Below are 13,544 nucleotides of genomic sequence, written 5' to 3' on the forward strand. Positions count from 1 at the left end.
CATTTGGTTAGATTTTGTTTCAAATTTTGTTGACGATCTCATTTCTCTCCCTTATATTATAGTTTTCTCATTCTATACGAGAAATATGTAGATTGATGAATAATTACCATTTTCACGCAGGTCTTTCCCCGAGTCTTCACAGCGCACTTAAAAAAACATTAGAGTGAACCGTACTTAGGTTAAGGACGGCTTAAGTCGTATTTCACCGATCTAGACAGCAGTCGCATGTATGCCATTTAATGTTTTACCGGAGGTGCATTGCCTGAACTTGGTTAAATTCGCTTTATGGTTTCATATATCAACGTTTTTTTTTCTCAGTTGAAGCGCAAATCTTAAGTTTTAAAAAAGTGCGACCACACGGACGGACAATTCCACATCATCTGCTTTCAATTATTTAGAGACTACAACACAAAGTTAAAGCCCTCAGCAACTTTCTCTTGCGCACTCATAAGATTTACGTTTTAAATGAATAGCAAACAATTGTGCTGTCGCCTTCTTTTCTTGTTGATTGTTGGAATTTTGATTTCGTTTTAGCCTCGCTCATCTGATTCTTTATCAGATTATTTCACTCAGCTGAGGTAGGCTACTCGTGATCACAGGCAGCGAGCGCTCATTGAAATATGGCACAAGTACAGTGCGTAATTGTTCGTTCATGTTGCAGATTCATTCATGTGCTGCTGATACTGGGAGTGGGCGTAAAAATGAAGACAAGGCTGTCTTTGGCAGCAGCTGCCGTCCTTGTAGTGGCGGTATTGTCCTCCGTTGAGGCTCAAGGTAAAATTATTCCCTCCCTCTGTCTTCTCTCTCCCTCCTTCCCCCTCGTTAATTAAAACCATCTCTCTCTCTCTCTCTCTCTCTCTCTCTCACTCTCTCTCTCACTCTCTCCCTCACTCTCAGTATCTCTCTCTCTCTCCCTCCTTCCTAATTAATGACACTCTGTCCCTGTCTTGCTCATCTTCATTGTTATCAGAGAAAGTAGTACACTTGTGAAATTACTTTAACAGCGACATGCAACTGACACTCATTCAATAATAAATTTATAGCTTCGTAGAAATGTTTGTCATATGTAGCCTATTTAGTGTTCTTGGTTTGATTTCTCTTTCTCTATTTCATAAGACGATAATTCATAGATGTAGTTTTTAATCTTCAGTTTACTAGTGCGTCTTTTTCTGTTTTGACCACTGAATGACCATTTTTGCTTTTCAGAGTGTTGTGGTAACATTGTCCTTGCCAAAATAAAAACAGTAATCATATTGGAATGTTTTTCATAGCTGCTAACAAATAGTTACAAAAAGTTGGGTAACGAACAAAGTAAAATGCCGTATGTATAGTCCTACATGTAACATCACGACTTCGAGAAAAATCTGTTTTGTTGCGAGCAATTGGCAATTTTTGTCAGCGCTGGTCGCTGCAATACTCCAGTTTCAACACTGGGGAGGGCGCTAGCTCGAAAAATAGTCGTAATCCTCTTGAAACGATTTGTAGGACTTAGCAAACAGTGACGAAGTTTTGTAGTGACTAATCTATCTTAAATTAATAAATTAATAAACAAGTAAATAAACAAATAAATAAATTTGCACTTTTTGTAAAATGCACACGAAAAGTAACAAATTAATAAATAAATATATATAAAAAACCCCTTCAATATACATGAAGTGCGTCAGTGTAGTTTGAACAGCAATAATGCACATGAATGTTTAAGTACTGGGTGTCTGAGGAACTATGCTCTTGTTTGAAGATTTCTTTTTCCATACTTCATTGTAGAGTGCAAGTGTGGATGGTCATGTATTTTATATGTGCTCATGTGCGGACTGTTAGCTCATTAGAGACATGAAAAAAAAAAACACATAAAAATTTAAACTACAGATAGTGCTGTTGCTCAGTGGAAAGAGCAATGGAACATTTTACTGCTTTCATCTTGAGAAGAAGCGTCTCTTCTCTCTACCAAGTTGAAGATCCAAGTTTCCTCTTCGTCCCCCCCTCTCAGGGTCTCATATGGAAATTTAGAATGACTTTCCCAAATCTTTTTTTTTTTTTTACTTTTTTCGAGCAGCGGGAGTAAAATGAAATGTGTTTTTTAAGGGCTGCTGTGGTGGGCGTCATGAATGAAAAAGTACTTTTATCCACATGCTAAGTTAATAAGCAGTGATTTCTACTGTCAGCACTTGGAGAGAGGGGGCCTCTCTTTTGCATGCCTCAGGTGGCTCAGCCCCCTTTACCGTATTCTCCAAAATGAACAACCCCCCCCCCCCACTCCCTTCACTAAAAAGAGTTCAGAGAGCATGACAGCGAGCCTTGTCTAAAGGAAGATTAAAAAAAAAAAAGTTTCGTATCTGAAATACAGTGGATTTACCAGTTTTTACAAGAGGCTGACAAATGACAATCCATCTGCTGATTGACTTGGCGATGTCGGAGTGCTGATATCTTAATTTAGTCGCTATAATGACATATGCATAATGAAAATAATGAGGCGAAACGATCAAACCGATTTTGAACCGATTTTTCTCCTCCCCGCATCAAAACTCAATCTCTCAACTGCGTTGGTGTTCCAAGATTAGTAAAGTTGGATGAATGGGTAGTACTGGTCTGTGTGTGCGTGTGTGTGTGTGTGTGTGCGTGTGTGCGTGTGCGCGTGTGCGTGTGTATGTAAGGGTTGATAGGGTTGGGATGGGCCCAATCGGAATCAGAAATGGAATCAGCCAGGACTTTTGAATTGATCGGCCAGGTTGGTGGTTCTTGATTTTGATGTCCTGTATTGGTAAAGCTTCCACTCTGGACATTTTCATATGTGTCTGCACATGCAATATGTCCAGAGTTACAGCTTCACAACAATATTTTATCATGATATTCTTTACTCACGCCCCTATTTCACACACACACACATTCTGTAAAGAGACATTTCAGACAGCAGTAGCTCTTAGCCAAAGACTACTTTTACACCGCTCATTTTGCCATTCATTTGTAACATGTAATAACTATTTAATAACATGTAATGTAGGACTATAATATGACAATAATACATTTTAATTCATTTTTTCCCCCATGCATTTTCTGGACAAATAAAAGCAATACATGCCATATCAGAAGAATATCATTTTAAAATATTTCAAAATACTCGTAGTTTGTCTTGTACATGGCAACTTAAAATCCCAAAAGTTGTTACAAGCAACTTTCCATGTACACAAGCATGATCCCATGGATCAGACAAACGGTGTGTTTACAGTGAATATATTGCTTGTATGGTGTCGCCAAAGTCACAGTCTTTTATCGCAGTACTTTATTTTCATTGTAAATACGTCTTGTCTATACACTTACCCAAGGTATACTGTGCTTTCACACACTTTGATGTTGAAAAAGAATCTACACAGGTGTCCCTGGTGACATTGTGTATTCTTTTAAGAGGTTTGCAATGGATTGTAGTTGTTTATCCAAGTGTTTTTCAAGTGTTGCATGGGACCTGATGGGATACAGTAGTCGTTTTATACCATCTCATCCCAGACAACGATGAGTCCATTGTATAATCAGTTCGTTCAGTTATTTGTATGTGAAAATTGTATGGTGTTGTACTGAATACCATAGTGGTATGACCTGTGTTGGGTTGACTACTGCAACGGCATGCAAGTTTTACGGTTCCTCGTGAAATGTTTTGCACTACTTTGGAGAACCTTGTTCAGTACATGTTCTGTTCTCTGTCCATGCTTGAGTTGTTTGTGGCAACATGGCCAGGCAGCTCAAACAGATGTCATTTTGATCCAAAATGGCACCTAGCGTCTGCTGTGTTTCATGTTGTGTTACCCTTTGTAACCATAACATCTGTTCTTAGCTCTATTTTTGTCCCCCAACAATGAACTTGATAACTTCAGTCCTGAAGTGTTTATCGTTGGGCCTTTGCCATAGAAACTGTTTTTTCTTCCTCATCACAAATACACTTTGTTTAAATGTGACTTGAGATTAACATTGAGTACCTCTTCTTTTCACAGTCATGCCACCAAGTGACTTGAGATTTAAAATTTTGAATGAGAACACTGTACAAATGACATGGAAGAGGCCCTTAACGAGAATAGAGGGCTTCAGAATACAAGTGACATCAGATACAGGTGGGTGTCCTACAGAAAGTGGTCAAATACGCAATTTCCATTACCAGAGAAACTTTTAGAGGTTTAGCAGAGGCGTTCCACAGAACAGTGATTTAAAACTGTGATGATAACTGTTTAGATTACCGTGATTCTGCTGAGAGCCACAGATCACCGTTTGGGCTTGAGCCACGAAACGATCAGATGCTATTGGACAATGAGTGTATCATTTTTGTCATGGTGTTGTGGATTCTTTTGTTTTATCTTTTTCTTTTTAAAAGCTTAAATGAAATTAAATGAAACTTAAATTACTAAAATGAACATACCTCTAATACAAGATGTGGCTTTGATATATTAAAAAAAAGTGCTTACTTTCTGTTGAATTGTAGAGGAGCCAACTAAAGAATTTTCCCTTCCTGCCACTGCTACTAAGACATCCATCACAAACCTAACTCCTGATGTGGACTATGTAGCAACAATATGGGCATATTCTGGATCAGAGGAAAGTCTACCTCTTTCTGGGCAGCTAACAAGTGAGTCAGATTTTTACCCTGATTCAATGATATTAAACTGATGTTTATCTACACCTCAGGTCTCCTTTGTACACAAGTTAATATGGTTCATATAGTCAAGCTATTTTAATCCTTAATCTAAGTGATGTAAGTGCTCTGTTTAAGCACCTTTGCGTAGTTTAATGGGGATTACATTGTGGGGGAGTACCTTACAAAAACACAGTTATTGAGGGTCAAAGTACAGGGATCATTAACAAGAACTATTGATCCATGTCACTTTTGTGTCAACTTGTTTTGTGTCAAAGTGTTGCACATTAGCTCATTCATTTACTTGTGTTGCTTTTCTTGTTTCAGTCCAGTCAAGTGCCACTGAAGTTGGTCCCAAAAAAACACAGATTAAAGATGCAATTAGTAAGTATATATATCTCTCTTTGTTTCTATCACGCAAACACACACACACACACACACACACACACACACACACACACACACACACACACACACACACAAACTCAAACACACTTTCCTCATTCGCCATCCTCTATTCCCTCTTGTTGCGACTCTGCCTCTGGGTTCTTTCCATTGTGGCTAGTGTTTAATGGGGAATTTCTGCAGTCATTGCCTTATTATGTGGGGGTTTTTTTTTTTGCCTTGCTTTATGATTCCTGATAACACTAGTTTGTTAGTCAGCATGGAGTCATGCTGCCAGCTCCAATTATGTGAGGTAGTCTTCCCATTCTCCCTCTGTATCAATGGGTTAGCCCAACTAGCAGCTGCATGAGGGCCCCTCGTGCCTGAATGGAACAAACCCAGCCCTGAATTGCTGAGAGAAGTGGAAAGCATTACAGAGTGCACTTTACAAGTGCACTGTGGCCTCCCCTCCTCCAGATGAAGTCGAATTGGTTGGGCAAATCTCCCTCTCTTTCCCGTCATACATTAAACAGAGGTGGAAAATAAACCCTAATACCTGAGCAGTTGCTATGACTATCCTGGTCTGTCGCTAACAGGGCTCGGTTTTCCCTCCTGTGGTGCCTCTGTCACTGTGCATGGCAAACACATTCATGTAATTACAGCTAAAAGGAGCCAATTATGATATGCGATCATATCCTCTATACTCAGATGAGTCTGAGAGCTAACAGACATATTCAAAGGGAGCTATGAGACAATATATATGAGGCAAACAGATATTGCTCTCAGCAAACTTGATTATTCACAGAGAAACTGATCGTTCAAAAGTCAGATGAAAAAAAAAAAAAAGCTTATGGAATTTTCCACATAATTTGGGTGATGGGAATGGGAAAGAAAGAAATAAAAAACAGAGAAAAGCAGTAGAGAAACTGGTAATTATATCTTGCGGCAAGGCACTCTTGACACGTATAGGGATGGCAGTGTTTTCATTGCAAGTTTTTTCGACTATGTTGCGCCTCCAAAAACACCCTCCAAAAAAACAGTAATTGATTCGCCTTCCTTGTAGCAGCATCGCTCAGCTGTAGAATACAAGTGAATTGGGGGTTGTAATTTTTTTATAGGTTTACATTATGGCTTTTTTTGTTAATGGGAAAACAGTTTGGAATCTACTTTGCTGTTCTGCCATCTTCCTCAGCTCTTACGCACTATTTTAGAGTTGCCTTCACTGAAGTAATCTTTGGAGGCTTATAAGGAAGTAGAAATTGCATTGTTTTTCTCCATGTCAGCTGACATTCCACTAGATCCATGATTTTACATCCACCCTATCTCTTTTTCTTTCCCAGAATGCTCAGTCGGTGCCATTGCTGACCTAGTATTTTTGGTGGATGGATCCTGGAGCGTTGGACGGGAAAATTTTAAACACATCCGCAACTTCATTGCTGCAATGGCTGGTGCCTTTGACATCGGTGAAGACAAGACAAGAGTTGGTGTGGTTCAGTACAGCACAGACACCAGGACAGAGTTCAACTTGAACCAGTACTTGAAACGAGGGGAACTTCTTAGAGCTATCAACAACTTGCCATACAAAGGCGGGAACACCATGACAGGTACGCTATCTCTGGCATATTTAGACAAAAAGTATAACTCTTAAGGTCTGCCCTGAGGCCTTGAATGTAAGAATAAACTATACTCCCTTCCACACAATTTCACAGCAAGAAGACAGCTAGAATTACCCCCTTTTTGAGTATTTCTTTCTAACAGAAGTGAACTCATGAGTTCTTGAAACTCCTCTAGAAAGGTTAATCCATACTAAGATTTATAGCTTTAGCCTCTGTTCTCACTCAGAGCGAAGATCCCAGACAGCGAGACCACAATCTTGTGCTTAGTCTGCTCCACAGTGCCTATGTGATCATAGCTTTCAGCTGCCGATATGGAGCTTTTGCCAAATGCTGTGAAGGCTCAGCCAACCCCCCCCACACAGGAACCAACCCTAACCCCAGCTCTCTGCCATAACACCCACTCTATACCGCTTGTAGGAGCAATGTCTCTATCTACTTGTATGGAACTTGTTCAAATGAATAATTATTGTGTGAAAGATTTTGTTCCGTGGTTCAAATTTCTTGTCGTGTAAATGTTTCAATCTTTTGTTTCATCAATACTGTGTAGGCGATGCCTTGGACTACTTGCTGAAAAATGTATTCATCGAGGCAGCCGGAGCCAGGAAAGGATTCCCAAAGGTTGCCATGGTAATCACTGATGGGAAATCCCAGGACCCTGTGGAAGACATTGCCAGAAAGCTGAGGAACACTGGGGTTGAGATTTTTACCTTAGGTACATAAGAGTTTTCCATGATTTACTTTATTGAGTTGTATCTGCTTTTACCATATGGTCCTTGTATTGCTGGGCAGTGTTCAGGAAATCTATTCTGTTAATGTATATAGTAATGTTAATAAAATATAGCTCTGGATTGAAATCACAAACCCAACAGCAGTCAGTACACAATCCAATGAGTTTTGCAGATACTGTCTTGAAGTATTTTCATAATTTCCAACTCATAACATAAGCACTCTTCAAATGTTTTCCACTGACTTGACGGTTCTTTACTGAAAAGTCAGAATGCTGCGTTGGGAGTCCAGCTGGATATTCTGTTAAGTGAGAACGAAGTGATAAACTTAATTTAACACAATTAGGGGCCTATAATTTGTTCTAGCTATGCTTTACAGTTTCAGAGCCTAAAGAAATCAGATATCAGTTATTTTAAATGATTTTGTCAAGCCTCTGTTCAATTTATCAGGAACATTTGAGGATTTACTGGTGTTGACTTTTAACTAAAGTGTTTAAACCTGATGACATTGGCAGGAGATCAGAGATCAAAATTGTCATATGGAACATTTTCTCATTTTTATAAGGTACTATATACATTTTACACAATTTTTTTGTTCCGTTGCCAATCAGGGATCAAAGAAGCGGATGAGGCTGAGCTGAAACAAATGGCTTCCACTCCGTACAGCAAACATGTGTACACAGTGCCCAACTTTGATCTGATCAAGACTGTGCAGAAAGCACTTATCACTCAAGTGTGCAACGGTGTTGATGACCAACTCAACTCACTCGTTAGTGGAGAAGAAAGTAAGTGGCATTTAGGGCCTTATCAGTATGTATCACAATATCGCTATATTTGTTCAAATGCTTTGGACACATCTTTTTTTCAAATCTTTGTTCAAATCTTTCTTATGTTTTCATCCGGGCAGTGATTGAACCAGCCTCCAATCTGCAAGTCACAGAAGTGGCCTCAAAATCTATGCGGGTGACGTGGGATGCCTCCCTGGGGGATGTCACAGGCTACAAGCTGCAGCTTGTTCCCATGCTTGCAGGCAGTAAGAGGCAGGAGCTGTATGTTGGACCCACTCAAACCTCTGTGAACGTCAGAGACTTGTCCCCAGAAACGGAGTATGAGATCAGCCTCTTTGCCCTGAAAGGCTTGACACCTAGCGAGCCTGTGATGGCTATGGAGAAGACACAGCCTGTCAAAGTGTCCGTTGGTGAGCATTTCAGTGTCAAATATCAAAAATATCATTCTATCTCTCAATCCGTCTGGTCACTGATCACAAGTGGCAGTTCTTTGTTGGCAAAGTTTATTTCTTCATTAAGATCTTGAAAAGCACAGTTAACGTGAGGAAATATGATGCTGTTGTAGTTGTATGACTCTGGTCATGATTTGCGTGGTATGGTTGATCATCTTATCTAGAGGTTTGTTTTAATTGTCTGCAGAATGCTCTCTTGGAGTGGATGTACAAGCTGATGTAGTTCTCCTGGTGGATGGCTCATACAGCATAGGACTGGCCAATTTTGCTAAAGTAAGAGCTTTCCTGGAAGTTCTTGTCAATACCTTTGACATTGGGCCAGACAAAGTGCAGATCAGCCTGGTTCAGTACAGCAGGGATCCCCACACTGAGTTTTACCTGAACACTCATCATGACCTTAATGCTGTGGTTAAAGCCGTAAGGACGTTCCCCTACAGAGGAGGCTCCACCAACACGGGCAGAGCCATGACTTATGTGAGAGAAAAGATCTTCATTCCAAATCGAGGGGCCCGTACCAATGTGCCTCGTGTTATGATTCTCATCACGGATGGGAAGTCCTCGGATGCCTTCAAGGACCCTGCCACCAGGCTGAGGAGCACAGATGTGGAGATCTTTGCTGTGGGTGTCAAGGATGCAGTGCGCTCAGAGCTTGAGGCCATCGCTAACCCTCCAGCGGAAACCCACGTGTACACAGTGGAGGACTTTGATGCTTTCCAGAGGATTTCCAATGAGCTCACACAGTCCATTTGTCTACGCATTGAACAGGAGCTTCTCAACATCAAGAAGAGGAGTGAGTGCCTTTGGCATCAGCCTTTTTTCCCTTTTCAGTCAAATATGCTCTCCCATCAAAGGAAACACACACACACACACACACACACACACACACGCACACACACACACATATGATGTTTTTTTTCAGATTCAAAATATATTTGCTCAAATTTTAAACTGTGTTTGCTAGTTTTCCATGTGATTTATTGATTGATTTAAGCGGTAATATGACTATTTTTCCCAGACAAAAACAAGTGAAAACAAAACAAACAAACAAACAAAAAACAGAAAACTGTTTGTTTTAATGTCTGAAGAATTTGTCTTAAAGAAATCTGTATAATTTGTCATAATTTAAGATTTTTACTAAAATCATTTGTCTGGCCAGTGTAGAAGTGACAAGCTGTGAACTTAGAGGTGCCAGAACCATGGTGCGCTGTGGTAGTATTTTGTCCTTATCTTGGATATAGTGATTTCAGCTGGGAGGATCATAGGGAAGATCAGGAGTTCAAGTCAGAAAACTCTGGGCCACATGCTTGTAATTACACATGTCATAATATGTTTCCTTCAAATTAGCCTTATGTTCCCCCTACCCCATCTTTGTGACAATGTGTTACACACATGTAAAGTCCTTTGCTCTCCCAAGAGCAAAGGGTTTCTGCATGTTAGTGTTCAATGCCAAATATTAGTCATTCTGCATTACGAGGCCATGACAAGTATTCTACCCTGGCGGTGTGTTGTGCAACTAAGAGACAGTTTGATTGCATATTATATAATTCTTACATAATAACTTTTTGTGACAGAATCATAAGAGCACCATAAGACTAACTCCTTTTAACTTGATTTGCTTTCAAGGTTTGCTTCCGCCCAAGTCTCTGACCTTCTCTGAAGTGACCTCCAGAAGTTTCCGGGCCACTTGGGAGATAGAAACAACCGATGTTGAGTCCTACCTGCTGCGGTACAGGCCCGCTGGAGATGAAAACGCAGACTATGTCTCTGTGTCACTGCCAGGAAACACCCTGACATCTACATTACTCCACCTTACACCGGTCACCAAGTACGAGGTCAACATCTACGCCCAGTACGACAAAGGAGAGAGCTTCCCTCTGACTGGATTTGAGACCACACTGGAGGGTCAGTGTCGCTGGCGGTTCTTTAGGACTTATTTAGTATGAAAGACAATATAACAGCTCGAAAACATTACACCAGACACCAGGTTACACCAGTCTTTAAGTTAGCAATATGCTTATTTAAGAAGACAATACTGTTACAGCTAAACCGTTTACCTTTTATGGCAGAAGGGGTTGATCTACAATTGTAGATTAGCCATGAAAAGTGCATGCTTCCATTCTAAAACAGACAACTTCTTTGCTGCAGAGCAAGGACCTGTACGCAACCTTAGGGTGACAGAGGAGACCACAGACAGTTTTCGGGTCTCCTGGTTGGCAGCGCCTGGGGCAGTGGTGAGATATCGGCTAACCTATGTTCCTGTCAGGGGAGATAGTCCAGTGCAGGAGGCTACAACCATAGGCACTGAGACCACCACTGTGCTCCAGCAACTCTTCCCCAGCACAACCTACCGTGTGACAGTTGCCCCGGAGTACCAGTCTGGAACTGGGACCGCAATGCAAATTGATGGCACCACCAAAGATGGTAATTGACAGTGTTAAACCTTTGCATGTATTTTTCCACTGTAATCACCTAACGCCAGTGATGTTTCAAAAGTCAAGGCAGCCAAAACCCACCAGCAGTGTTGGATTTCATGTGGGGGAAATTTTCAGTGTCAGGCATGTGATGAAAAGTAGCCTGAGAAATAAGGAAATGCTTTAGTTTTCTGAATAGAAGAGCCCTATGGCTTCATTCTCCTAGCAAAACAAAGCCATAGGGCTCCTCTATTAAGAGATTTACTACTTGCTCTGAGTTAACTAACTCAGAGTTTTCACTAAACCCACTTTCTGGACCCCCCCCCCCCCCCCAACTAAAACCTGTGCTCCAGGACTTATAATAAATGAATATAGCTATTATTCATTCGATTATCAGTGAGGGAAGTTAACATCTGCATGAATGACTGATCTTGGTGCTGCAGCTGTACAGTTTTCAGAGTCATGGAAGAGAAAGAAGACATATCTTAGGTTGGGATTTTTCCTTAAAAGTTCACAGTTCTTTTCAAAATGTTTAGACTTTTTCTGTATTGTTTTGGTAAACGAACATTTTTAAAATACATGGGGGGAAAAAATATTTATAACTTTTACCTAATAAGTCCCTTGAGTTTGCATGTTTCAACATTTGGTCAGTGGAAGAGGCTTCTACATTTTCACAGTGTTTGTCACTGCCGTCCAAGTGTACCTAGGGTCGTGGTTTAGTGTTTATTTTTTTTGGGTGACATTCAGATGGCTTTATTCATCAAAAGTCTTATGACTTTCATGTAGCAGCTGACAACACTCATGAAAAGAACGAATCTTTGACACACTAAAAAAAAAAATGCATTGTGCTTTGGGAGAGGTCTGTACGTATGCTCTACTGCAGTAGGCTGTCAGAGACCTCAGGACTGCTTATCTTTCTGAAGGCCTTGAGCCATGCTGACCTCATGTCATACAAGAATAACAAATAGGGTGATCATTGCCATCTGCTTCTGCTGCTCTTGCAGTAGCAGACGTCTCTGGAGAATGAGGATCGGGAGAACTAATAAGGCTCTGAGACGGAGTCAGGCTGTTTTTTTTCTAAGCGCCATGCTAAACTAATATGGTTAACAAATCTCCTAATGGAGTAACCAAGAGTAAATTTGTCCTAGTCTGTGTACCAAGGAAGCCAGGGGACTGGAATGTTTGATAGATTAGTTTTGGCGTGACAGATGGAAAGAGATGCACTAGGAGATCAGTTTACGCGCTGAACTTTAAAGGTGAACACGTGCTTAAAGTTACATTTTTTCCACTCCCCACTTTGAACCATAATAAGTAAATTTGCTTTGCCTTGAAATATATTTTCTGTGTTTGATTTACTTTTGATATATATATATATATATATATATATATATATATATATATATATATATATATATATATATATATATATGTATATAAAAAAAGCTCCTTTTCTCGTCTATTTAACGAGAAACCAGATTTGAACAATTATAAGTTAACTTGTTCCATTTCACAGAAACTCAACTGAGGAAAACTGATTTTCCTCAGCTGAAAATACTGCTAAATAAGCAGTTCATGTTTTTTTTTGGTTTGTTTGTTTTTCCTCTGTTGTTGCCACACAATTATTTGCTACATAAGGATGTCATTGAGATAGTCAGCCACTGATCAGCTAGGGCCTGAACCAGAGAAATTAGACCTTGCAACAATAGTAGAGCAACGGTCTGGGACTCTGACTGAAAAAAGCTGTTGCGCTTGGAGCATTTGTTCCCGTGACTTTTCAGACATTTTAAAACAAGCCCGTTGACTCAGTGAATGAATGGTGAAAAGCATTCTTAGTCATCTCTGCTGGGTGTGTGTGCCTGTACCTGTTATAAAGATTTGCCTTAGTTAGGTTACAACATGTACAAGATAATAAGAGGACTGAGTCATGATTTAGCATTCTTTCCAGTCAGCAGATGATGAGATGCCCTGACTCCATGTTAACTTTGTGTTTTTCCATTACTTACCTGCTTGCTCAGGCCTCAGATAGTGTTAAAACACAGGTTGGCTGAACTTTAGGAAACATAACCCATACACAAGGAAATTAAGTGTGCCTGTGTTTCAGCCATAACTGGGTTATTGTGCACAAGAAAATTGATTTTACCCAGAGACCTAGAGGGTGACTACCTGGTTCTAATGAAAACAGGAGACCCCGCTGTTTCTAGTTTTGTTGATACCGACTGCATGACTCTCGGAGAGACAGATGTTTGCTTTAACCTTGATAGTCACCTATTTCCAAAACCATATGTTCTCAAGATGTGTCAACTGCTTGGTAGTAATCCCAGATATACAAGCATAGAGAAAGCAAGGCAAGACAAGCAGCAGATGTCTGAAACGGGAGACATCCATGATCAAGGTGATGTTGATGCCGATATCCAGCTCTCTGCACGAATGTTTGGGTTGAATAACCTTTTTTGTGCACTGCTGTGTGGTCGATTTTCTAGAGGTAGGCTGTGGTGTTTTAGATGTACAGATGTGAGTAGGTCCGCTCCTCTTTAGTCTTTATTGCTGTGACCGGCT

General features: G+C 40.3%; 1 protein-coding gene across 1 annotated transcript in view; it reads left to right on the forward strand.

The window, feature by feature from the left end:
* Positions 1-701: 701 nt before the first annotated feature.
* col12a1b (collagen, type XII, alpha 1b) overlaps positions 702-13,544 on the forward strand; it is a 57,080-nt gene continuing 44,237 nt past the window's right edge. Inside the window, exons 1-11 of the mRNA XM_030770872.1 lie at positions 702-774; positions 3,981-4,097; positions 4,463-4,606; positions 4,940-4,996; positions 6,337-6,600; positions 7,160-7,324; positions 7,949-8,122; positions 8,245-8,535; positions 8,765-9,367; positions 10,201-10,479; positions 10,723-10,998. Coding sequence (XP_030626732.1) covers positions 702-774; positions 3,981-4,097; positions 4,463-4,606; positions 4,940-4,996; positions 6,337-6,600; positions 7,160-7,324; positions 7,949-8,122; positions 8,245-8,535; positions 8,765-9,367; positions 10,201-10,479; positions 10,723-10,998 — 2,443 coding nt within the window. The remainder of the gene's footprint in view (positions 775-3,980; positions 4,098-4,462; positions 4,607-4,939; positions 4,997-6,336; positions 6,601-7,159; positions 7,325-7,948; positions 8,123-8,244; positions 8,536-8,764; positions 9,368-10,200; positions 10,480-10,722; positions 10,999-13,544) is intronic.

The sequence above is a fragment of the Chanos chanos genome, chromosome 4 (assembly GCF_902362185.1).
Source record: "Chanos chanos chromosome 4, fChaCha1.1, whole genome shotgun sequence".
In the NCBI taxonomy this organism is placed as follows: domain Eukaryota; kingdom Metazoa; phylum Chordata; class Actinopteri; order Gonorynchiformes; family Chanidae; genus Chanos; species Chanos chanos.